This window comes from Anthonomus grandis, chromosome 1 (assembly GCF_022605725.1).
Source record: "Anthonomus grandis grandis chromosome 1, icAntGran1.3, whole genome shotgun sequence".
Lineage (NCBI taxonomy): Eukaryota > Metazoa > Arthropoda > Insecta > Coleoptera > Curculionidae > Anthonomus > Anthonomus grandis.
Window position 1 is genome coordinate 16,568,650 of NC_065546.1, and position 24,061 is coordinate 16,592,710.

The window sequence follows — 24,061 nt, forward strand, 5'->3', positions numbered from 1 at the left end:
ATTATTAGCTTCACATGCTTGAATGACCTGCTGATTTAAATGCGAGCTAAGATTATCTCCTATAAGGGCCTTTCGCCCTTCTTGCCGTTTTAATATTGGCATGATAAGATTCAAACCAGTCCTCAAAAACTTGGTAGTCAAACCATCCCGAAGCCGTTCTATTATATCGCGCGTTTGCGGGTCCATTTTCAATCTATGTATTCCATAGTTTTTGAGATTTATAATTAATATAAAGTGGAGCTAATTGACACTCGGCATTTCCGCATACCATTAGAGAAGTACAGGCTTTGGAAGAGTTTCTGATTCGCTCAGGGTACTTTGTTCCCCTTTTGGTTATTATTTTTGTCTGGCCTGGGTCGTCAACAAGGTTTGTTTCGTCATAATTCCATATATTTTCTGCAGGAATTCCTTCTAACTCAGCCTCCAAATTATCAAAGAAATTTTTTACAGTTTCTTCATCAGTGGCAGCCCTAGCATACGTAATATTCTGCGCGATTCTCCGTGAAAGCTGCGGTTGTCGCTTCAAAAAGGACTTGACCCAATCAGGTCTTAGCATATTGTTTTTAAAAGGCTTAACTTTTTTGCCTTGTCGTTCTATGTACGATTTAACTATAGATCTTAGATTAAATGTGCTTACGGGAAAACCAAAAGTTGATACAGTGAAAATAGGGGCGACAAAGGCATCTTCTTCTTGGTCGGTAAATACTTTTTGTTGTCCAGGCCTGTGTTTGTGCCGTTCTTTAATTTTCAGCCATAAAGTATTTCGATGTATACCATATTTTTTCGCAGCACCGCGTAATGATATTCGTTTATTTTTTATATCATTAAGAGATTCAGCTAACGTTTCTTCTGTATAGTTTTTATAGCTGCGGCAGCCAATTCTTTTTTGTACGCCCTTGGCATTGTATCTAAAAGAAAACAATTTTTTTGGTCGTTCAACAGGTAAGGGGCTACTTTGTGACATTTTTTTTGTCACAAAGTCGCTCCTAGTTTTGTACTTTTTTCGTAAAAATAGAAAAAACAAATTAAAAAAAACTCGAAAGGATACAATTTTTCCAGTTAAGCAAGCAAACATATTATACTTTAATATAAACTTACCTTAGTTAAAAAATCTTTCACGGTTTTTTGTGCTCAATAGAAAGTTTACGCACAAATCGAAAAACACCTGTTTGCCTAATTTTCAACTCTGCTCTGGTATGAGGAGCGATGTTTTGCTACCGGCTTTTGTCATATTGACCTAGATGGCGCACCCGGTACACTATTGTTATATGAAATTTAAGTCGTTCTATCGTTTTTAGCGACCTGGTAAAAAAATTAATTTTAGTTAAAAGTGGCAATGTCACAAAGTAGCCCTACTTTACGGTAGTCAAAACGATGAGATAAACAACGCAAACTAAAAATTATTAATAGGCTAAGCCTATAAACCTTGTACTATTTATTAATGAATTTAAAAGAAGTAAATACTATCATTAAGAAATAGTTAATAACCTTTAAATATATAGTTTTATATTTAGAGCTGTTTAATTATTTGATAATAAACAGTTAAAAATCTCACTTCACAAGTGAACAATCACACGGTGATAGTTGTAATACTTTCCAGTTTGTTATTTATCACTAAGAGTTTTTTTTTTACAACAAATATATTATTATAAATTTTTAGTTCCTTTATGAAGTATATGTGGTGATAATGTTCTGTTATTTAGAAAAAATTGCCGCCTAAAGAAAATGTTAAAATGACTGATGTAAAATTGAAGAACAAAACAGAAGGCAGAGAGCCTATACAAAAACTTAAGAAAGCCAAAAAAATGAGTGCTCTAAACTATGAAGAGAAACAAAAGTATAAAGAAGCATGTGATATTATAAAGGAGAAAAAGAAAGCAAAATAAAAACTAAACTGAAGGGGAAAAAGTCATACAAAGAAATCAGTGGGGCAAATCAAATGCAGGGGCAATCAAATGCAGCAAAATATATTATGAGAAAAAAAACAGCGGTAATATTAGAAGAAAGATTATGGAAAATTTTACTATAAGCGACTCGCATCCTGGATATGGAAAATTATATTATTCATAAGGTGAAAATTTATTAAAAATTCAACTAAGTAAATTAATGATTTAAAGTTAAAATTACAAAAAGAGATAATGAAATTCAAAAGAGTGAAGGGGGATAAAGCACCCCAAGACAATAACTCTCCCACGGAAGTTGTACACGATTCAATTTTTAACAGTGTACAGATCTTTTAACACATTAAAAACATAATTATTATTTTCAGCAGTAATTAACAACTTTTAGACCACTACGGTAAATTAATAAAGTCAGATGAGACGCAAAATTTAGGATAAATGTGGAAATATATAAAAAATATATAAAAAAGATCCTAACTTAAAACCATACCTACATTCTTTACAGGAGAAAATGTAAAGTGAATTACAAAAAAAATGCGAGAAACTTAAAACTCGAATAATTGATTTTCTTGAAAGCGCTGAATCTAGCAGATCAAGTTCAGATAAATAAATGAAAGGATTAATAACGAGAAATTAAAAAAAACAAAAGAGAATTTTCAATCAATCTTTCAAAACTCTTCTCAGAAACAAGAATATATTATCCATTGGTTTCTCAAGAAAATTAATAATTTAAAAATTTTTTCAACTGAATTTTGAACCAAAACAAAATCCGTAACGCGGCTTTCTGAAAAGATTAAATTGTATTTAAAATATGTCAACAAATGGTTCAAATGTTTAAAGACAGATTTTATTAGAATTTTTATTTAAACAAAATTATGTTAATTTAAAGGCTAAGCAAAATGATTCCGTGTATTAAAAACTATTACACTATATAGGCATTGTACAATGAACTGAAATGGCTGACTACCTGATGTTCCGGCTTATAGTTATAATATGGTACCTTGGCTGCTGATAAGAGGTTTTGTTTTTCTGTGAGCTCTTCATGCAGTATCTTTGCGACTAAATTATGTCGTTCTTTATATTGTGTTAGTGTAAAAGTTTGACATCCACCGGTACATGCTGAATAGAATCGTTATCTCACATCCATACCTACATCTATCACTATGTACCCTCGAGTCACCTACGACAAACTTTAAATAATTTCTTGTTGGTATTACTTGATCTTGGATAGCCACAAGAAACTCTTCAGTTTTAGGGAAAAGCTGTCTCGAAGTTAATCAGTAGTTCAACGCCTATGTCGACATACTCTTGTTGAAGCTCGTATGCTATGGGAAAACCACTACATGCTTGCCATGTAGTGGTTTTCCCATCCAAGCTTGCATTTTTTCGAGCTCGATGCTATGGTGTATGGGCAGCTTAAGCTCCTGGAGTTTAAGTGGTGTTGAGTCGTCTGCTTCACATACGGCACGATGAATATCTGATGTTTCAGCCTTTCTTAAGAAAAAGGATCGCAAGTTACTAATTTGCTGACTGAGTTGGTTCCCTATGTCGGCCATTTCTCTTGCTCCCATATGCCGAGGTAGAGTAGTTCGTTCTACGGCACTACGCGGGTGATGCTTATTGGCTTTCGTTAGCAGTGTTCTAGCCTTTCTTTGCAAGTTTTCAGTGTCCGTTTTAGTCCATCCTATAATACCAAAAGAGTAAGTTAGTGAACTGACTCCATATGTATTAATAGCTTTAAATAAGTTTCTGCTATTAAGACTTGTTTTAAGGAGTCGTAGCATTCTTAGTGAACTTATTAGTCAGCTCATTCTTAATGGTTTTATGGTCTATTCTTTGCGCCTGCTTCATTCCTAGATATTTGTAGGATTCTTCTTAGTCCATAGCATTAATTACTGGACCGTTTTCTATCACATGAAAGTCACCTGGTTGTAATTTTTCCTTAGTAATGTTAATAATTCGGCACTTATTCAATCCAAACGTCATTCCTATATCATTAGATAATTTTTCCACTATTTTAAACATCTGTTCTAATTGATTTTGTGTTGCTGTAAGAATTTTTAAGTAATCCATATAAAGTAGATGGTTTACTCTGGTTAGTTCTCTATTATTCTTTTTTAAGCCGAATCCATACATAGTTGAATTAAGTTGGCTAGAGACTGTGTTCATGGCAAGGCAAAACCAAAGTGGACTTAAGGAATCTCCCTGGAATATACCCCTACGGATAGGAATCATATTAGTGCCAATGCAGTTACCGTAATATATAATATTTCACACTTTCCTCGCTTTTCATCTAGCCATTCAGTGTCGAGGTTGCATTTACTAGGTGTTGTTAATTGTGTGCCCCAGAACTCGATGCTTTCTTTAGCTGGGAAAATGCTAATGGCAGTGTTTGTTGTAGCAGTGTCATTAAGTTTTTAATAAAATTACTTCTCTGAGCGTTCAAAAAGTAAATTATTTGTTTTCATTTATTACTGGATTTATACCTTCTTAAGCGACCTGAAAAAATAGATAACTTTTTTTTAAGGGTGTCTAGACATTATTCCGGAGGACAGTTTTCTGGGTCCTGCTGTGTATGTTGTTGAATCTGACGCATTATTTTCTGTACTCTTTCTTATACTTTTTTGGTTCTGATACCTCCGATGTATTCCTTCAGTCGGACAATGCCTTTCCCCTCATCTTCAATCTTTTTTATTAGTCTCTTTTTCCATGATAGTGTCGGTTTCTCATTATGCGTAATACTTTGCTGGTTATTTAATATTTTCAATTCCAAGGTTTTAATAACAGCGGTAGCGGCACAGTAGATTATTAGATGGAGCTGCTCAAGTGTCCTAACTGTAAGAATATAATCAGGTATAATTAAGTTGGCGGCATTAAGAAAAATAGTCAATTTGCAAGAAGAGTTAACTCTAGGAAGAGCTAGTCTTATTGAGGGGTTTGTGCCTTCATACTCTGCCATTGCCAGTCGAAACTCTGTTCTGAGTTTATCATGGATTTGATCATTATGTTCATTGTTCTAATTTTCATTTTGGGTTTCTTGATTTATTATTACTGCTGGTAACGGTGCTTGGTCTGGCGGGTCTAAGTTTTCTTCTGCTTCTAATGTCTCTTGGTCGACATTGTCCTGCAAATTGTCCCTTACTTCATTTAAGGCCTGTTGATCATTTATCTCTGCTGCAATTTTCCTTTTAATAGAGTTAATTCGAGTTTCTGGGATCAAGTTGTTTCTTAGAATGACGCGGTATTGGTCAGCGACTCTCTGCTCAGTAACGTTCATATGTGGGTATTGTCTGCAGAATTCGACATGTAGCTGTTGTTTGTAGCCAATCGTCTGTTGCCCTAGATTTGTTACCTTAAAGAAAATGCGCATTTTAGATTCGTTCATGGCAGCCGTGCATTTAAAGCGCTGTCTCGGTAACTCTACTTGAGTGAGCACTGGCTGAGCTTCCTGCGCAACACCTTCAGCAGGTTGGGCCCTGGTTGGTGTTTGGTGGCTCTGAGCAATTGGGGGTTGTGATGGAGCTGTTGTTTCTTGAATGACAGGAGCCCGCCTCCTCAGCACCTTGCCACCGACGGTCCGCATGCTGTCATGTCCATGCGCCGGCTCCAGACGTGCTCTGGCGATTCCCAGGCAGCGACCTTTCTCCGAGGCTTCGGTTGTTCTCCATTTTCATGGGTGTGTGCCACCATTAAACCCTAATCCAACCTGGGCCGTTGCACTTTTATTCGCCTTTTACGACAGGCAGAGCATACCGGAGGACTATTCTTTAAGCCCGGTTCCCCACGGGGGTTATTATTATTATTATTATTATTATTATTATTATTATTATTATTATTATTAATATTATTATGTTTCTTCAAAAACTAACTTTGCCTTATTATTATTTTTAAGTTTAAAGGATAATTTAATAAACTTAATAATATTATCTTTTAACATAAAACTTTTTTTTCTATTATTTCGTTCGACTGACTTTTTTTATGTTATTTTATAAAATCTATTTAACTTTTTTCTTAATCTTATTAAGCTTTCTTTTATCTCGGTGAATTAAGCAAATTAAACTTCTCCTCGATCAAATTTGTTTTAGTAATTTGTTCGTCTTTTGGAAAAAAAATGGAACTACAGCCTTAACTGTTTTTTTGTCACATTTTTTAACTAGATATGAAAATATTATCAAAAATTTTGTATCAGACTTTATATACATTTCTTGACATTTCGTTAAAATTATTCTTAATAAATTAAATACATTTTGGTAAAATTTAAAATAAATTCATAAATTAAAAAAAAATTCAACGATATTAAATAAAGTTAAAAATTTACGGTTGCAATAGTTCCCTATTAAATTGTTATGCACAGATTTCTTGAAAATCCAAAAAAGGTAAGAGAGGAAGGGGAAGGCGAACAACAAAACTTGATGTTAAACAAACAATGATCAGTATTTTTGTTGTGACTATCTGTTTAATATAATATACAGGTGGTGTTTCAAGACAAAAAGGTAACTTAAAACAAATCTAGAAGATTTAATTAATTAACCTCAGTTTTTTTTTCTTTTTTTTTATTAATTAACAAGATGGGGACCACGTCTGCAGCACTATGGTCTTTGGTACTTCTTCAGGTATACTCTCTCGCATCAGGTGAGCCCTCACAATATAGAACTTACCGAATTCTAAACACCGGTACAAGATACCAAGACTATTACTCTTACAACAGTAACCCATATGTGGAGCACCCTTACAGGTATTACTTTTGGGGTTTTATTAATTAATTTCTTAAATAAAAAAAGACATGTAAAATTGCCACAATTACATTTTTCAGATACACATATACCGAATCAAGACCGGTCAACGACGGTAAAGTTTATATAACAGACAAGTACGGTAACACAATTGCCCACACACAAAGCGAATATGATAGAAGATATGTACAGGGTGCTCGGTACAGATCTATTGGGGACTGTTTATATTGTCCCAGTGGTTATTTTAGAGAAGGTTTTTATAGTTTTTTTATTCGCACTTTTCTTAAGCACTGACTTTCCTACTCATATTTAATTTAACCATTAAAACACGAATTAAGAGGGTGTTCCACTAAGGTTTAGGCTCTTTAACATAATTTATCTTCTTTGTAAATCTGTTTACCTGTACTAATTTGTATCTGGTGGAAAAAACATTACAGTATCCACTGCTGTAAAGTTAGGATATTTTGAAAAGTTTCCTTCCCTTATTGTTCTTTTTTAACATGTTTTCTACAAAATCCGTATATGAAAATTGTTACATTGAAAAGACAGTATTCAAATAAAAAAGAAATGATGACGCAAAATTCGTTCAAGGATAAAATCTATCGTAAGCCTAATAAAATTGACTATACAAATCAATGTGGACACAGGGGAGTTGGCAATGTTATAAAGTTTTTTTTTGTATTTTTAGATCCTGCCACTCATAAGTTCAACTATTAAACTACGCATTAACTGACCTCTTCTGTAACATTTACTTCCTTCCGTACTATAGTATATTCTTTTTTATGCTTAGAATAGGACGTATTATTAATAGTTAGTGTGTAAAGTGTGTAAGTGGTAAACTGACTGCATCTGCCTCTGTGAAATGTTTGTAAAATTTCTGGGCTACAATATAAAGTAAGCCTATTGATTTTGTTATTACTTGACCGTGAACTGCTGGATGCATCACAGAAAATTTTTTACCAGGCCGCGTGACTCATTTACGTGTCATATTAATATTGGGTTTTAAAGCTCTGTAATATTTCTGCGACACGGCTCATGTAATCCTTTGTTAATTATATAAAAAAATATTTTTGCACTATTAGTTATGATAGCACCAAGACAAAAATAAAAACTGAAGACCAACATAAAAACTTTTAAAGGATAGTACAGTTATAAAAAACGTAACGCGAACACGTTTTTTGCACTCTAACCGTTTTCCTTTATTATTCGTTATATAATTATATTATTAATTCAATCTTGGCGATTTTTGAAAACCTATTTTGCAGTTATTCCAACATTGACATTATATTAGTAACCCAAATTAGCTTATTAGGCCACGTGTGTTATAAAGACGTTACGAAAAAAATATGTTTTAAAAAGGAAAGTCTCGCATTAAAGTACCCATGAAATGCACCCCAATGAAAGTACACGCATTAACGGGTTAAACCTGTTTTATTAAAAGTGTTGCAATATTTTCAAAAATAAATATCCCATTTTATAAATTACTTACATTTACCACCAAAAATGTAAATATCAAAAAACTTAATAGAACAATTAAATTTTGCAAAAGTGTGTCTTTTTTTGAATTTTGTACTTTTTTTTTTACTTGTATTTGGCTTTGCGTATATGTGTAAATATTTTAAATAAGAAAAATTCCGTTTATAGATTTTCATTCTTTTCCATCAGAGTGTGTATCAAAAACAAAATTAGTATACCACTAAAATTTAAAAAACCCAAAATATATTATAGTATATCAAAATAAAAAACCTATTATTTTTAATAGTTTAAATTATTCTACTTATATTGATGATATTAGCGTATTGATGTATTCTAAGAAAAATACGAAAAAATCTTACAGTACAATAACTAATCAAATTAGGTATTTTTAAAATTCTTTATCATCTTTTATACTTACTATTGTAATATGTACTCCTCATCCTAGTTTTATCTGCTATTAACATAGTAAAAACAGAAATAATATAACATTTCAGTTCTCAGTTATTAAAAAATATATATATTTTTTTTTGGGACACCCTAAATGATATTCACCGCTTGAACAGAATTAATTTCCTAAACAAGAAAATTTATTTGCACTTTTCACCTTTAAATATTTTTAAAATAATTTATATATTAATATATACCGGTTACCGGTACCATTGTATTCAAAATTAAAAATGCCATTAAAAAAATGAAGGTGCCATTTGAAAAAAAAACTTAGGGGTGGTTTCTCGGGAATAAATTAGTTAGGGGTAGTTTTGAAAACTTTTAAAAAAACCATGGTCTTCCATAAAAAACGTATTTTGAATTTTTTTGCTATCATCAAAAATGGCGATGACTTCTATGCTGTAAAAGCACTTTGGGACACCCGGTATATAAAATGTGAAGCAGTTGGATATCGGCTAACTGGTTTGAACCAATATCATGAGAGAAATATAGACAGACACACATTGTTTTTGCCACTATTTATAAACCCAAGAAATTCTCGTCGTTAGTGCTGATCGTCCAACCTAGTCTTTTTCCTAATAAGCAAGTCTTTTCAGTTTAGGTTTTTTATTCTTACGTGACAGATAGTATCTCTGTTTTTTTTCTCACACTCTCCTATACCATGATAAGCAGTTTTCTCCCACATGACGTAGTAAGGTCTGTTAATAACTGCAGTTACGTCTATTCTTAGCTTTAATTGGACTTGATAGTAGCTCCTTTGCCTCAATATTCCCAAGTCTTTTCCCATAACTACTTATCGAATATATGAAAAAAATCTTTTACTCAGTCCGAGAAAAGGCTCACGACCGAATGGTAGAAAAGATAACCAAGTCTTGGGAAAACGTTCGCTCTCAGAACTTAGCTTAATAAGACTAAGTTCCTCTTAGCTAGATTATCCCGCATATCACTGCACGTTTTCACCAGATCACCGAGTCACCAAGGTCTATACCCTCCAACAATTAAAATATATTTGATGTCGACTTAGGTCTGAATACAACAGTGTAAAGCTAGTGTGGGATGTAAAGCTATATAAAATTTAAAGACAAATATTTTTTTTAACTGGCCACATAATGGCAATTGCCTTGTTAATTGCGGCCGAACTAAGTTTTGCAAGATTTCTCCTTTTGGTAAAAAGTATGAGCTCCGTTTTGTCTGAGAGCTCTGTTTGCACGCCCCACCTTTAAATCGTCTTACATGCGCTCTGCATGGCTCTCATTCCGAGGAATTTACTTGTGGAACTCGTGCCATTGAAACTCTGGCAAGCACCCACCACTTTGTACGGGGATCTTCAAAAGCTGAGCTGACTGAAAACTGCTCCCGAAAATTGAATTGATCAAGAAAACGGGTGTGTCTTAGTTTGCAAAGTAATAAATCACTTTAGTCTTGAGTTGTCGAAAATATCTTTAACAGTAAAGGAAAATCGTAATGCAATTAGTACGTAAGTATTATCAAATAGATTAAAAAAAATACATTGTAGTTTGTAAGATACATATGGTACATTTTAAAATAACCCAGTTTTTTAAGTATATGTATATACAGATGAAACGCAAATTAGACTTATTAAAGTAAGTTATCTGTCTCTCATACATGAAAAATAAACCAATAATTAACCAAACCAAATAATTACCTGTATAATATTTTTCATATTCAGCGTATTATTTTAAACCTACACAAACAAAATAATAGTAATGGAAATGCAAGCGGATCTCTAATGAGAACAATCGATTTTAAATTCAGCGCGGTTTCTTGTGTAATAATAATTACGTTGGTGGTCTTAGACAAATAAGATTGTGGGAAGAAAAACCTTTTCAAAAAAATTAAATGTTAACAAAAGATTCGCGTATGTGCGACTAATATTTTATTCTTTCGTAATATCAAGTATTAAGCACGTTTTCGAATTTTTTTTGCAAGTGCAAAATTGTCTCCAAAAACGACATTTTTTATGGTCCTATACCTGAAATTAAGTCTACACCATTACTGGCTTCTTTTTTCCTGATGATACAAGGAAGGTTAAATTAGCAAATAAGTTTTTTCTGCTGATTAACTTAGTGCAAACCGAAAAACAATCGGACCTCGCACTAAGTTATTCCAAGAAATATACATATATTTTTTTAAATAGTATCACCACCTATCGTACTTCTAAAAGGCATGCAGCTTAAATACTTCCGGACAGTACGATTTTTTGGTAATATATTGCATTCCGCTATAACGATCACAAATATATCAGGATAAAGAACGCCACCTGCGAGTTTTGGGTCTGCAGGAGGGGTTTCGGAAGCACCTGAAGTTTGTCTACATAAATGCGTCTATCCTCCAACGGTCCCAACTAGACCCCATAAGGCTCTATTAAACCTTACTCCCCTGGAAACTTGACTCGTTGGGAAGCACCCTACTATGTTCCAAGCTGAAGTATTCGTTGTGTTAAAATGTTCAGCTCAGCTAAATATGTAGCTGCTGCGTTACCAAACAGTCTGCTAGATAGAAAGATACTGCGGATATGGAGGGCTGAGACTCCTCTTTTAATTAGGCACTAGCACTTGGGATACACGGACAATGGAGTGCCGTTGGTGTTGGGAGGAGAATTATTTAGGAAAGTTACAATTATCACAATAAAAGAGGCCTATGGAAAAAGCCTTGAAATGAAAAGGTGTAATAAAATAAAAATTGTATGATAGTTGTAGGACGTCTTTATTATATATTTATAAATAACTAACCACCACTGAGTTTCTTAACTGTCACCATATCTAAAAAATATGATAATATGACAAATGGTGTGGTGGTGCTGGTACGTAGTGTCTACGTAGAAAAGGATTTTAGTAAAAATTTTTATATGATCCAAATCTCTGTCAATTAAAAGATATTCATTACTAGCCGATGGTTCATTTTTTAACTTGTACTAGAAATGCCATACGCGTGATCTGAGCTATGCACTTAAGAATTTTCATTCATTTTTCATTATTCTTTAATTATTGTATGGGGTATAGTCTCTAAAACAAAACATTTTCATTACAAATTTATAGATGGCCTGCAGCTTGATCAATATGCTTTACTTGAAAGTTGAAATAATCATTATTGTAATAAGGAATTAAAATTCAAGCATCTGCTTAAATCCTTTTGTTGGCATTTCAAAACTTGGTCTACAGTGAAAGCCGTTAATAACTCATTATTTTCAACCTAAGATAAAAATGCATACTGCGTATTTTGTTTGGAAATCAATTATCTGCTCAATTGATGTTATAGAGCATCCTGTATAAGAAAAATATTTTTTTTTAATAATTGGAAAGTTATTAAGCGATATTTATTTGTTTTTTCATTTTCCAGTTTCAGATAACGTGTCAACTTTACTAACTTAATCAATCTTTAAAAATAAAGAACCTGCAAATATTGCAACCTTAAGCTTTAGGCACTTTTATTATAATTTTTTATAATCTATATAAATTATAATTATATCTGAATGTATAACCTCACTGCGCTACATACTTATAAAAAGCAACAAATAATCTAACAGCACTCTATCTATTTTATATTTTCTTCCTTTATAGATTTAAAATTGTAAATTTAGATTTGTAAAAAAATGTCCTGTGGTAATTTTTAGCAATGCAAGTCACAACTTGTACGGCCAATACCTGTGGACAAAACGCTCAGTGCCAAGTAATAGGTGGTAGACCAGTTTGTTCTTGCTACAGGGGATACTCTGGGGATCCTCTATCTGTATGTACTAGGTAAGATTAAAAAAGCTACCTTACTTTTACAATAGTTTTAATATTTAATAATTATAGGTCAGAATGTCTCTCAGATGGAGAATGTAGGGATCATTTAACATGCAGAAATGGCAGATGCATTGATCCATGCGCAGGAACTTGTGGAGTAAATGCTGACTGTCAAGCCAGAAACCACGTGCCCGTTTGTAGTTGCCCTCCAGGATATACTGGAAGCCCTTTTAGCAGTTGTAGGAGATTTGATCCCTGTATGTGAAACTTCAAAACAGTGGCGTAACAAAGAGGTCTAGAGCTCCTACGTAAATTTAAAAAAAAATTTACTCCCCCTAACATACATTTTAGTGCGTGATTCCCTAACGAATGCTTAATTTTTTTCAGTAAATCTCGTCGAAATCATAATTTAAATTATCAGTGCATTAACTTTCAATAACAACTCTCAAATAAGAAGTTAATAAAAGAGGACGATAATATTTCTCCTACGGCTACTAACTCAAAATTCAAATTGAACGTAAAGATGGGGAATACGCTGCATTTCCCTCTCACCGGCAAACGTAAGTGCGAATCGATAAAGTCATTCATTGTCTTTCTTTTTTTAGTCAAATGTTTTGCATGAGAATATATAATGAATGTTTAATTAATCCATCAATATTGTGGCACCAGGAAAGTAACTTGCCGTATAAAATACTTAATGATTTTTAATTACAACTCACATAATTGGCATATACATAAAACTAAAGAACATTCGTAACTTAAAAAAAATAAATATTTGCATTCCTCTATGGCGATGTCCACATGTAAGGTGAATAATTTATAAAATAATACAAAAGTTACAGGTTTCTTGATTAGAAGAACTATTTCTTAGCGTCATTCGATTTTGGTTTTTGAAAATAAACACACAGTACTTGGCAATCTTGACCTAGCGGCATACATTCTTTATAACGAATTCATAATGTTGTTCCTCAGGGCTCTGTCCTTACTATTATTATAACCGATAGTAATTTTAATATACGTTAAAGGTATTGAATCAAATGATCTTTTGCAACTGGTAAAATTGGAGTCTCTTGAATTAATTTGCATGTTAACACAATTAATCACCAAACAATGGTTTTGGGTAAAGAAACTTTAAAGCAAAGTCACGCAGGGTGTTTTTCTCTCAGGGACACTCAGGATAAAAATGATAGATAGGATAAAAATGATAAACTGCTGTAAGATTTTTTGGAATATATTTAGACCTCAAACTACAATGGGGTATACACAAATACATTGACTATCTTGGTCCAAAAATCATACATCATATACAATTTTGACCTAGCAACATTCGGCGAAGATGCCAAGAGTCTTCGGTTTGCAGGATTTGAATGTAGAAATAATTGCTGGTATATGTTGTATATTTTTGGAAATGATCGTCAAGCGGAGTTGGGAGTATTATTATAGACATTCATCATTATGTCACGAGGGATATGTATATCTTGTTATAGTCTACTGGACGCTAATGAAAGAATAAAAAAACTAAATTTTAAATAGTTTTTGAAATCAATCAAAATCCAAATATAAATGCAATTGCATATTATTACTACCCTCGTATCAAGTTACGCCACTGTTTTAAATTTATGATTTTATTGTGTTTAACATGTCTTATTTGTAGCTGAGTTGTGCCATCCTAGTCCTTGTGGACAAAACACTAACTGTGAAGTAGTTAATGGGGTGCCCACCTGTAAATGTCGTCCAGGTAAAACATATTTCTCCTTTTTTTTATTATCGCACTTTATGCTACTCATTTAAATAGGGTTTCAGGGTTCTCCCATAGCAGGATGTCGTCACGAATGCGAAAGTGATGGTGAATGTAATTCTAATCAGGCTTGCATAGATTTCCGTTGCCAAAATCCCTGCAGTACACAATGCGGTGAAAATGCAGACTGCCAAGTTAGAAACCATCAGGCCATTTGTTCTTGTCCCAAGGTAAATATTATTTCGACTAATTACAACAAATATTCATTAAGAAAACTAAAATATATTTTACTGATTTTACTTCATACTGTTAGTATCTACATTTCTCTTCTTAAAGAAAGAAATGAATAGTTGTAACCTCTTGTGGCAATTGTTTGAAAAATTAAAATATTTTAATCACATTCTCGATATCGATGAGACTAATACTAATTGTTTCCTATATACGGTCGTGCTTTAGCTTTAGCCAAACACCATACGTCATAAGTTCCTACAACTTTCAGAATTACTTTGGCAACCCTTCGATATCTTGCAAACCGGAATGCTACGGTGACGTAGACTGCCCACCAGGTAGACCCGCCTGTTTCTATGGTATTTGCAAAAGCCCGTGCGAGGGAGTCTGCGGTGTAGGTGCTGATTGTAACTTGAGAGGACTGACACCAGTTTGTTCTTGTCCGAAGGATATGACCGGGGATCCGTTTGTGAGGTGTAGACCTTTTGAAGCACGTGAGTAGCCACTGAAAACTTTGTACAATGAATGGTGAAAGCAATTCAAATGACTTTTTAGGCGATCTCTGTGAACCGAATCCTTGCGGAGCCAATGCATACTGTGAACCTGGATTCGAGACTAGGAATCCTTCAAAAGAACGCCCGGTGTGTTTCTGTCAAACCGGGTATGTTGGCAATCCCGTAACAGGATGCAGCAGGGGTGAATGTTTAGGAGATGGTGATTGTCCTAGCAACAGAGCTTGTATTGACTATGCGTAAGTAATTTTTTTCTTATGCACTAATATCACCACAAAAAAATTATTTAACAAAGAAAAGAATCCCAAAAGCGGCTGATTTTAATCTAGCTAATTTTTAAAGTCTCTTCGTATATGTTTTTTATTAACTATAAAAACTTGTCGACATACCGACATATAAAGCATTTTTATGTTTATTCACACATGTATAAGTATAACATTAAAGGAAAAGCTACGCTTGAAAATTTTTTTGGGATGCCGTAGGATGTCCAAAGGTTTTCGATGTCTTATGTTGACTCGGTGAGTAACAACCCTGCGCTTGACTCTATCCATCAGGTAGAGAGGACATTTATTACTTTAAATTATATAGCAAAACACCGTGTAATCTTACTCTCTTCTTTGGAACATATTCAGCTACTAAAAACTTTTTAATTTATGTGACACTTCATGTGGTCGTCGTATTCCAAATATGAATCTCACGCGTGCATTCTGAAACTTTTGTACAGGCTTCTTGTCACTAAGATCAAGACAAGGGCTAAAAACATTTTTTTTTTAATTTATTGACCTTGTGCTGAGCACATTTCAGTGGCGAAGCGTACGAGTAGACAAGGTAGACACTGTCTACCCAAAATTATCCAGTTATTTCTCATAAATTTATTACGTAATTATTTCATGTAATTGTTGAATTCAAATAAAAAAAAATAACACAGAATGTAGTCGCTCTCCTTACTATTATTATACAACGGTATCTAAACGGCTATAATATCTATCTATCTATAATATCTAAGGCGCGCCCCGCCTGACGCACCAATAAAAATGCAGGGCTGACACCCAATTAATGTATACGAGCCCCAGGAAGACACATTGATATTTGTCTTCCGAAATTTAGAGCATCTAATCGAACCATATACGCATCAAGCAGGTGACAGAGTTTCAGCCGCATCAGAATTCAGCCTATTACGTATGCAAAATTTACTCGCGGGAAAGACATTTGAGCTTTTGTCTATCGAAGTCGACCAGCTATTTTATTATGCTCTTGAGGGTTATTGTTTATGGACACGCTTGGTCTGGTCGGCCGCAATCATCTTCAGTTTTGTTTTTTGATGAATCTGCATTTGGCATTTGGTGCGGGCGCGTGCTATTGTAATTTAATAATTAGTATTTTTATTTTAAAAGATTTTTTTAGTGGATATTTTAGGGGTTATTTATGAACGACTGTTTGATATTGGCAATTGTATTTTAGTTGTGTTTTTATTTGTCTTTAATTAATTTTAAAATAATGGATATTATGGTTTTATAAGTTATGGTTATACCTGTGGTGTTTTTTTTTTGTAAGTAGTATTTATTTTTATCTATCTATCTTTTTATGCTAGTAGTAATTGTTTTTTTCTTTTTTATATCACTACATATTTTTCTCTTTGAGTTAATATTTCATGCGCTTTCATTCTCTATTTCATTAAAGTGAATAATATTGAATACACATTTTTGTCTAATTAACAATTTTTATTGTTTGTCTACCCGAAAGAAAAGTTCACGCTTCGCCACTGGCACATTTAGTCACGAATAACCTCTATATATAATTTTTTAGTACTTAAACTAAATCGGACATCACAAACGACCATGCCAAGTCTGGGACTCGAACCCAGGGCCACACGACTGCTAGGCAGGTATATACCCACCGCGCTGCCGGGGCCGACAACTAAAAACATTATCACAGAAATTTAAATGTGAAAGAATTAGAGAATTTGTTGTTTCTATATTCAACACGTCTCCGGGGATAAAGTAATTCAAGCATTGAATACCCTTATTGTAATTTTTTTTTGTTAAGTCTTCTAATCTTGTACCCAATTATCTTTGAAACTACAATTAATTATTATTATTAGAACTACCATAGAAATACCATATTTAAACTAGTATCATTTAATTGATATTGTTGATTATTATTGACATTTGATAGATGTAGTCTTTATAATCTATCAAATGCCATATAAAGAGAGCCAGGTTGGTTAAAGACAATCCAAGCATCCAGGACCAGTTGCAAACTAGTCAAAGAGTGCATGAATGCGCTGAAAAATAGGAATAGGAAAAGATTAGAAAAAATTGGAGTAGGAACAGCAGTTGCCGACAGGCCAGAGAGCTGCTATCAAATCCAACTAAAACTAGGATAGCGTGGCAGCTGTCCCGGCACAGAAGGATCATAGTAGACATGACTGGAATCCTAACTGATCACTGTAGACTCAACCGATATCTGCATATCTTAGCCGATGTGCCCTAGACATATCATTTTATAGGAGAATGTGAAGAATGGGATAGGATCAGAAGAGGAGAATCACCTTAACTTTTAGGCCTACTCGCCGGACTGTTCCCCTAACATTAGTACTACTATTAAATGAGAGTATCGATGTTCTAAACGATAGAGTGTAAATCGTGTGGAACATAGGGATTTCTCAGTGACAGGCCTACGTTATTATTGTAGATCTTAATTAATAATTTTATTTTGTTGGGTCGGGAATTTAAATAAACACGGTTTGCTCATGACATAGCAATTGTTGGTTTATGAGTGGTTTGCAGCCACCAATATCCTATTGCTTAAAGCAGACAAAATAAAATGGTGTTTGCTATAATGTAGAAACATGTAGAAACCCATGTCCGGAAATGTGTCACTACGCCACTACGGCCCCAAAATGCGTTTAAATTTAGAAAAAATATTAACTACCTAAATAGGATATGATGGATTTATTTTTACCTTTTGTATATGATACCATCACAATTGTTCAAAATGTCTTCCTCCAACCTCAATACACCGATTTAAACGCCGCACATGATTTCGGCGGACTACACTAAAAATTTAATCCTCATTTTGAATGATTTGAAATGCTGCTGTTATTTGTCCATTATTATTAAGTTTCTAATTCTAATTCTTCATTGTCATTATTAAGTCTAGCTCTGATTCTACTGGAGTTTCGTCGACTAAAGACATGTCCCCACAAGAAAAAATCGAGCGACGTTAAATCGGGTGACCTAGGAGGCCAAGAAACTGCTCCACCTCTGGCAATCCAACGGTGCCCAAACCGCTGAGCCAAATATTCGCGTACTTGTACAGCAAAGTGAGCCGGCGCTCCATCATGCTGAAACCACATTTGCTGTCTAACGTTTAGTGGAACATTTTCAAGGAGTTCTGAGAGAACTTTCTCCAAGAAACGCAGATAAATAGGTCCTGTTAACCGTTCCGGTATGGCCTAATTAAATAATCATCAACATTGTCTGCCCATACGTTGACAGACCAACGTTTCTGATGTTTTCTTGGAAAAATTGCATAAGGATTTTCTTCGTCCCAAACATGGCTATTCCTACTATTAAAAATACCGTCTCTCGTGTGGCTTCATCGGTCCACAAAACATATCGTAAAAAATTTGGTTGTGTAATGATGTGATCCAGAAGCCATCGACAAAATTGAACTCTAGGATGATAATCGGCTGCAGTCATACCTTGAACTTTCTGGAAGTGGTAAGGATGGAGTTGTTGCTCGTGTAGTATCCGCTAGACAGAAGCGTTACTTGTATTCATATTCTTAGCGACGTCACGTGTGCTATTTGATGGTTCATCGGCAACTCGCTGAAGCACCTCTTCTTCAAAGTTCACCGTTCTTACGGTTCGAGCATCTTGGTCTTAAACATGCCTGTCTCAGCCAGCCGCCGATGAACCGCAATAAACTTTTTGTATCCAGGATGCTGTCGTCCGGGATAACGTTCATGATACAACCGCGATGCTGCTCGTGCATTGCAGTTTGTTGTTCCATATGCCAAATGCTATTTAGGTAATTAATGTTTTTTATAAATTTTAACGCGTCTTAGGGCCGTAGTGGCGTAGTGACGCATTTCCGGACATGAATTCCTATACTCCTGGTTCCTATAAATGGATTCTTCTGTTGCCCTGAACTATGGGATCAAACTTCTGGGGGTTCCAGAAGTTTGATCCCATAGTTCTGAAACACCCTGTATTTTTGTCATCTATGTCATAAGCATTGGAAAAAGGAAGGAATTTTCATGGAATCAAAAGAGCAACAAAGGTGAGCTACTATTGTAACTACAAAGCCAGTCTTCATCAGTTTCCCAACAGGGTTACACGTCGAACTATCAGAATCAGACAATGGGACTTTTCCAGGTTCCATTAAACTCAGATTTTAAGCAGGAAGAAATCCGAACAAATTAGAGTGTTTCCTTCTTTCGTTTGTCTGATTTAGAAAGTCACCTTTACTAAATGGTTTTTTTACTTTTGTATCGGAAAAACCAAATCATTTTTAGTCTATTCAGAAAGTATAACTGGGAAACATTCCAAAGTTCAACGTAGAACTTTTGAACTAGGCGTTATATTCCCTAAACGATCAGAACTATCAGGGGTTATTCCCAATTAAATTACGAAAAAACTCGTTAGCGAAATGAAGTGAATGAAGATGCTGTGTCGAAAGTAAAAATAAAGAATATAAAGAGAAATTTGGTTAGTGGTAAAACTGTCTCATAATTTGAGTGTCACACCAAAGTTTCCAATCCTAGGACTAAGTAAATAATCATGATAATAAAAATATTGTATATCTTTATTATAATTCAGTTAATTAGAATCACAATCTGTTAAAAATTTCTAATTTGTAGATGCCAAAATCCCTGCGTAGGCCAATGCGGAGTTAACGCGGAATGTAATCCAAGGAACCACTTGGCTGTGTGCACGTGTCCTCAAGGGTACCAAGGAGACGCTTTAAGTCAGTGCTATCTTAACAGAGGGCAAACAGCAGCAAGATATATTAGATATAAGCGTGCCCAAGAAGAATTAAAAGGAAATGGTACCATTACGACACCTTAAAATGTTGTTGTCTTAATTGACACCAAAATTATCGCACTTTTGTTCAATAATTCGTAATATTTTTTAACTTGTAGATAGTGTTATTGTTTTTAAAAATGGCTGCCTTAAAGTAACATATTCAAACTGCCATTAAAGTAATTTCATTGTTGATATTTTTTTTAATATATTTTGTTTGTAATTTGATTTTATTTTCATTCGTTTTATTGCATGTGTAAAACTAAATAAATTAGCTGCTATCAACTAGTTAAAACACTTTATAATGCATGACCTTACGAGCTGAGTAGTTCAACTTCGTCAATACCTCTGATGACTAGGCCTCTGTACACTTAGTTTAATGCCTTTTATATAATAGGGGCTTTCGTAAAAAGGGCATATTAATACTTTTAATTTTCTCCCGAAGATGTTAACTTCTTTAGCGAAACACGTGTCGAGAATAAAGTAACGAGTTTTCGTTAGTTAGTTAGTCATAGTAAAACTGTCTCGTGGTTTGAATACCGAAAATTGTTATGAAGTTGGTGAGAACTAATAACGATCAATTTAAATATGCAATAACATCCTGGTACTCACAACATATTTTTTTACAAATGTTTTTTAAATTACCTAGGGATACCGATTTATATTTTTTATTTAAGAGAAACATGATAACCTTTTCGTTTAGAAAATAATGAGCAAATTTTCACAAAAAGAAAATAATTAATAAAAAGAAGTAATCTCTAATAATTTTTATTGAACACTTAAAACCTTTCAATAATTACTTAATATCCGTCTTGTAACACTTTAGAGATGCATTTAAATGAATAATACCTGAAAATAATTTTAATAATTTTAACGAACATTATTGGCTCCTTCAATTCGCTACTGCCTCAATATATCCGCCTTCTCTTTGAATACAGGTACCTAACTGCTCTTTCACAAAAGTTTTTCAGTACTCTTCTAATCACACCGGAGTAATACTCTGAAACGATTCTGTAATCATTTTTTTCCAAATGAGAAACATCTGTAAATGGCCTTTGAAGATATACCTCTTTCAATAACCCCAAAAGATCGAGTGGCGCAAATCTGGAGAGCGAGGTGGCCAAAAAATTTCCGAAAACCGATGTATAACTTCCATTAAAACAATTTTTAAGGTATTGTCTTACATCTAACCTACTGTGTCATGGAGCACTATTCTGTTGAAACCATATTTGTTGACGTTGAAGCAACGAAAATTTGTCAAGAAAATCTTCTAATTCATTTAATAAAAAGTAAATCATCAATACATAGATGGCGCTTCTTGAATAAACAAACGGTGTGTGCCTCTGTCCTCAAATTTTTAATAAGTTTTCCTAGTAAAAGATTTGTAAGATTATATTTTATTGCGAATTCTATATAGTAACACTAGTTCAGCTACCATAATATTAAGTCGTGGAGACCTGGAATCCATTATGAATAAATGAGCCTACTCGTATTGCTGGTTTTATTCTTACTTGAAGGAGCCGAATATTAAGCGGCCGCAAAAAAATATATTAAACTCTGCCGCCGTCAGTGCCGTGTCGTTATAAAGGGGCTGGATAAGATAATAAAACAAACCTAAATATTTTCAATTCAGTTTTTTTTTGTATAATAGTTTTACTAACAAACTTAACTTTGAATGCTTTGATCTGAAATTTTTATCAGTTCTATAATTGATACTAAAACGTATTGTTGTAAAGCTTACATGGCTTATGGTTTTGACGTTATACAATATTTTAGGTTAGGAATCCAAATAATCAGGTATTTTTAAGATAGAGATCATTTTCCAGATATGAAGGAATTAAAATACAACGTGGTTTAAAAAATCATCTATTATATTATTATAAAACACTTACATATATATTTATCAATATTAAATATTCCAAAAGACTCTCTTCAGAACTAGAATGGTTATCGTCAGGCGGAATTATTGCTTTGAGGTGTGGATGGTAAAACCGTATATTCATTTTCTGTTTTAATTAAGTGTTCTACCCAATTTTTCAATCACTTTCGAATTCTACAATAGCTTGGCATATGTTGTCAATAGCTACCGCACTCAATGTTGCTGAAGTGTTGCATTTTCGAAGCTGTTTCTTCAATTTACCACAAACTAATTCAATCAGATTAAAGACACAATAATATGGAGCATTACTTTTGGCGATATTGTCAATAAGATGCTCATTTTTTAAGTTATAATCTTTAATTTTATTTAACAACTTCTTTTTATTGGGATCTTGTCGGGACAGGAATTTTCTTAATTTTCATAAAAGTTATGAGATCTTGTTTTTATTTTATTTAAAATGTTTGAGAGGCAAAGTACATTATCCATAACATTTTACTGAGTTTGGAGGAATGTTTGGTAAGAGCTGTTTAAAGAACTATTTTTCAAATAATGTCGTCATATATTAATGGTCGAAGATTATTCGAGTCGAAGATTGAGAAATATTTTTAGCAGACAAAACTAACGCATTTTTAACATCCTTCTGCTGGCATCAAGTATATAATGATTTGTTTGCCTCTTGAGCATGGCACATTCAAAACAATTCGTAGAATTATTAACCCAAGCCTATTTATCTACGTCATGCGTAACAAACCATGTTTTTCTAAATAAGCTGCTCCACAAGAGTTAAGGATATTACTTAGAACATTGAAAGGCCTTTCGATGTTCTAAGGATATTGCTGAAATTTGTAAATAAATTCCAATAAAATAAAGTTTTGGTGACCAGTTTAACGAAAAATAGATCCATACATATCCTTACGTTGGTGTTCTGGTAAACAATTATTTTTTGTGCATTTTTTGTTTATGTACAACATTTTTGCTATTTTATTAAAATGAAACAAGCTGAAAAATGTATGATTTATTATGCCTTTGTTCATATTATAGTGTGCATATCTCTTCAATATCTAAATTCGATCTAAATGCGATCTAAATTAACGATTGAAAAAGCAAATCGGGCTATTAGCATGCTTATAAGTGGTCGTGTTTAACAAGAAGTTGCCAATTTGTTTAATGTATCGCAAAATGTCATAAGTAGATTAAATACTCGATTTAATTAAACTGGTTCTGTTAGAAAGGCCAAGGATTAGTGGCCCCAGGAAAACGACAGTCTCACAAGACAGATTTCTTATACTAAGTGCGCGGAGAGAGCTATTATCTACGTATTGACAACTTTCGCGGTGTCTTTTTAATGCTACAGGTATTAGTACAAGTATTTCAATTAAAACAATAAGACGGCGATTAAATGGTGTAAATTTAAGATCCCGACGTCTATTAAGGCGGGTTCCACTAACCCATGAATACATGGGGCAAAGGTTACAGTGGGCAAGAGATCACGTAAATTGGGTCAATTAATGGAGGTCTGTGCTTTTCACAGAGGAATCCAGATATGCCGGACTTTCGGATAGTCGATGAGTATGGGTCCTACTTAGAACACATAGAAATCGACGACCTGTTCAACGTGTCAGATCTCACAGAGCTTAAGCTATTATTGATGCGATAGAAATGAATGGAATTCCGTTCTTTTACTCCCTCCATTTTCTCCAGACGTTAATTGTATCGAACACGCTTGGGACATGTTGTAGCGAATGCTAGATGAACACAGACCCGTTGTCAAAACAATGGCTGAGCTTAGGACCGTTTTACTACAACTTTGGAATAAAATTCTTCCAGAAATGCTTAATAATTTGATTGACAGCATGCAGAGACGTTGCCATTGTTGATGCACATGGAGGCTCTACTATAAATCAAAAGAGAACAAAACAAAGTCTCTACTATGTATCTATATTAAAGCAATATTTAAAAAAAATAAAAATTTATGGTTAAAAGGTATTTTTTTTTATTTTTAATATTTTTTTTTAGTTATACGAAAATAAGTTTATATGTACATGAAAAATAGTTATTTTCTTTTTTAGAAATGGAAAAAAGAAACAGGATTTCTATATATTTGTTCCCAAAGAAAACACTGATACTTTTAACTCCTGTGGAACAGTTTGTATTATATGTCATTTTAAGTCACGATATAACTTAATACTACGTCACTGTTTTAAACTAATCTAAATATTAAAATAATAGAGGAAATTTTTTTGCGGCGGCATGGGCATTGATTTGCTATTGAGAACCGATGCCGATGCACACTCACATCGGGCGGTTTCTCTTTGCAAATCTGCCACGGCATAGTATACTGCCGGTGTACCGAGATCTGAAGATAATT

The 24,061-nt window shown here is 33.7% G+C and overlaps 1 protein-coding gene across 4 annotated transcripts in view; it reads left to right on the forward strand.

Moving 5' to 3' along the window:
• The window catches only part of LOC126745112 (neurogenic locus notch homolog protein 1), a 610,297-nt gene extending 590,255 nt beyond the window's left edge, over positions 1–20,042 (forward strand). Inside the window, exons 1-10 of one of the 4 annotated variants that reach the window (XM_050452837.1) lie at positions 6,290–6,394; positions 6,470–6,636; positions 6,715–6,887; positions 12,192–12,318; positions 12,376–12,563; positions 13,961–14,044; positions 14,102–14,274; positions 14,544–14,766; positions 14,828–15,023; positions 19,652–20,042. In XM_050452837.1, coding sequence (XP_050308794.1) covers positions 6,470–6,636; positions 6,715–6,887; positions 12,192–12,318; positions 12,376–12,563; positions 13,961–14,044; positions 14,102–14,274; positions 14,544–14,766; positions 14,828–15,023; positions 19,652–19,859 — 1,539 coding nt within the window. In that variant the 5' untranslated portion in view covers positions 6,290–6,394 and the 3' untranslated portion in view covers positions 19,860–20,042. Of the gene's footprint in view, positions 1–6,289; positions 6,395–6,466; positions 6,637–6,714; positions 6,888–12,191; positions 12,319–12,375; positions 12,564–13,960; positions 14,045–14,101; positions 14,275–14,543; positions 14,767–14,827; positions 15,024–19,651 lie in introns of those variants that run through there. The other 3 variants (XM_050452841.1, XM_050452850.1, XM_050452857.1) reach the window with 3 other exon arrangements.
• Positions 20,043–24,061: the final 4,019 nt, after the last annotated feature.